This window comes from Meleagris gallopavo, unplaced genomic scaffold (assembly GCF_000146605.3).
Source record: "Meleagris gallopavo isolate NT-WF06-2002-E0010 breed Aviagen turkey brand Nicholas breeding stock unplaced genomic scaffold, Turkey_5.1 ChrUn_random_7180001949772, whole genome shotgun sequence".
Classification (NCBI taxonomy): Eukaryota; Metazoa; Chordata; class Aves; order Galliformes; family Phasianidae; genus Meleagris; species Meleagris gallopavo.
This window is the reverse complement of record NW_011211181.1, coordinates 2,752-3,485: the sequence shown is the minus strand read 5'-3', so window position 1 is coordinate 3,485 and position 734 is coordinate 2,752. Positions and strand designations below refer to the sequence as shown.

At 65.0% G+C, this 734-nt stretch overlaps 1 protein-coding gene across 1 annotated transcript in view; it reads left to right on the top strand.

Annotated features, from left to right (window-relative positions):
- Positions 1–275: 275 nt before the first annotated feature.
- Positions 276–734, top strand: part of LOC104916863 (plectin-like) — a 3,204-nt gene continuing 2,745 nt past the window's right edge. The window contains exon 1 of the mRNA XM_010727898.3: positions 276–478. Coding sequence (XP_010726200.2) covers positions 304–478 — 175 coding nt within the window. The 5' untranslated portion in view covers positions 276–303. The remainder of the gene's footprint in view (positions 479–734) is intronic.

The window sequence follows — 734 nt, the reverse complement described above, 5'->3', positions numbered from 1 at the left end:
GCTGCACGCCATGATGCAGAGCCGTGCAGCGCGCTGTGGTGCCCTGTGTTGCAGACAGGTGCGATGCAGCGCGTCGCAGTGCCACGCAGTGCAGCGTGATGCAGCGCAATGTGGTGCCACGCGTTGCAGCATGTCATGCTGCGGTGCATTGCAGTGCCACACGCAATAATGCGGCACAATGAACGCCCGCACGCTGCACATCATGGTGCAGCGCTGCACCCGGGGCCCCGCTGTGCAGCAGTGCAGCCATGCAGCGCTGCAGCCGCATGTTCTGAGCGCGGTGTTCCCCTGCAGCTGCGCACCATGGCGACGGAGGAATGTCAGCGCACGCTGCGCAGCCTGGAGACGCATTACCAGCAGTTCCTGCAGCACAGCGCCGACGCGCGCTGCTTCCAGCCCGACGACCGCATGCAGCTGCAGCGCGACTACAGCGCCTGCACACAAAAGTACGAGCTGCTGCTGCGCGCGCAGGAGAAAGGTGAGCAGCCCCGGCCCGATGCAGCCGCCCCTGCAGTGCTGCAGTGCTGCCACACCCAACACACTGCAGCCACTCAGCGCAGTGCTGCGTGCTACAACCCAACCCACAGCATCCCCATGCAGTGCTGCAGTGCTGCAGCGGTGCAGACACCTGCTCAGCTGCTCTGTGTCCCGATATGCGGTGCCTACCTGCTGCAGTGCTGCACCCCCACCACACTGCAGCCACTCACTGCAGTGTTGCAGTGCCGCAGTGCTAC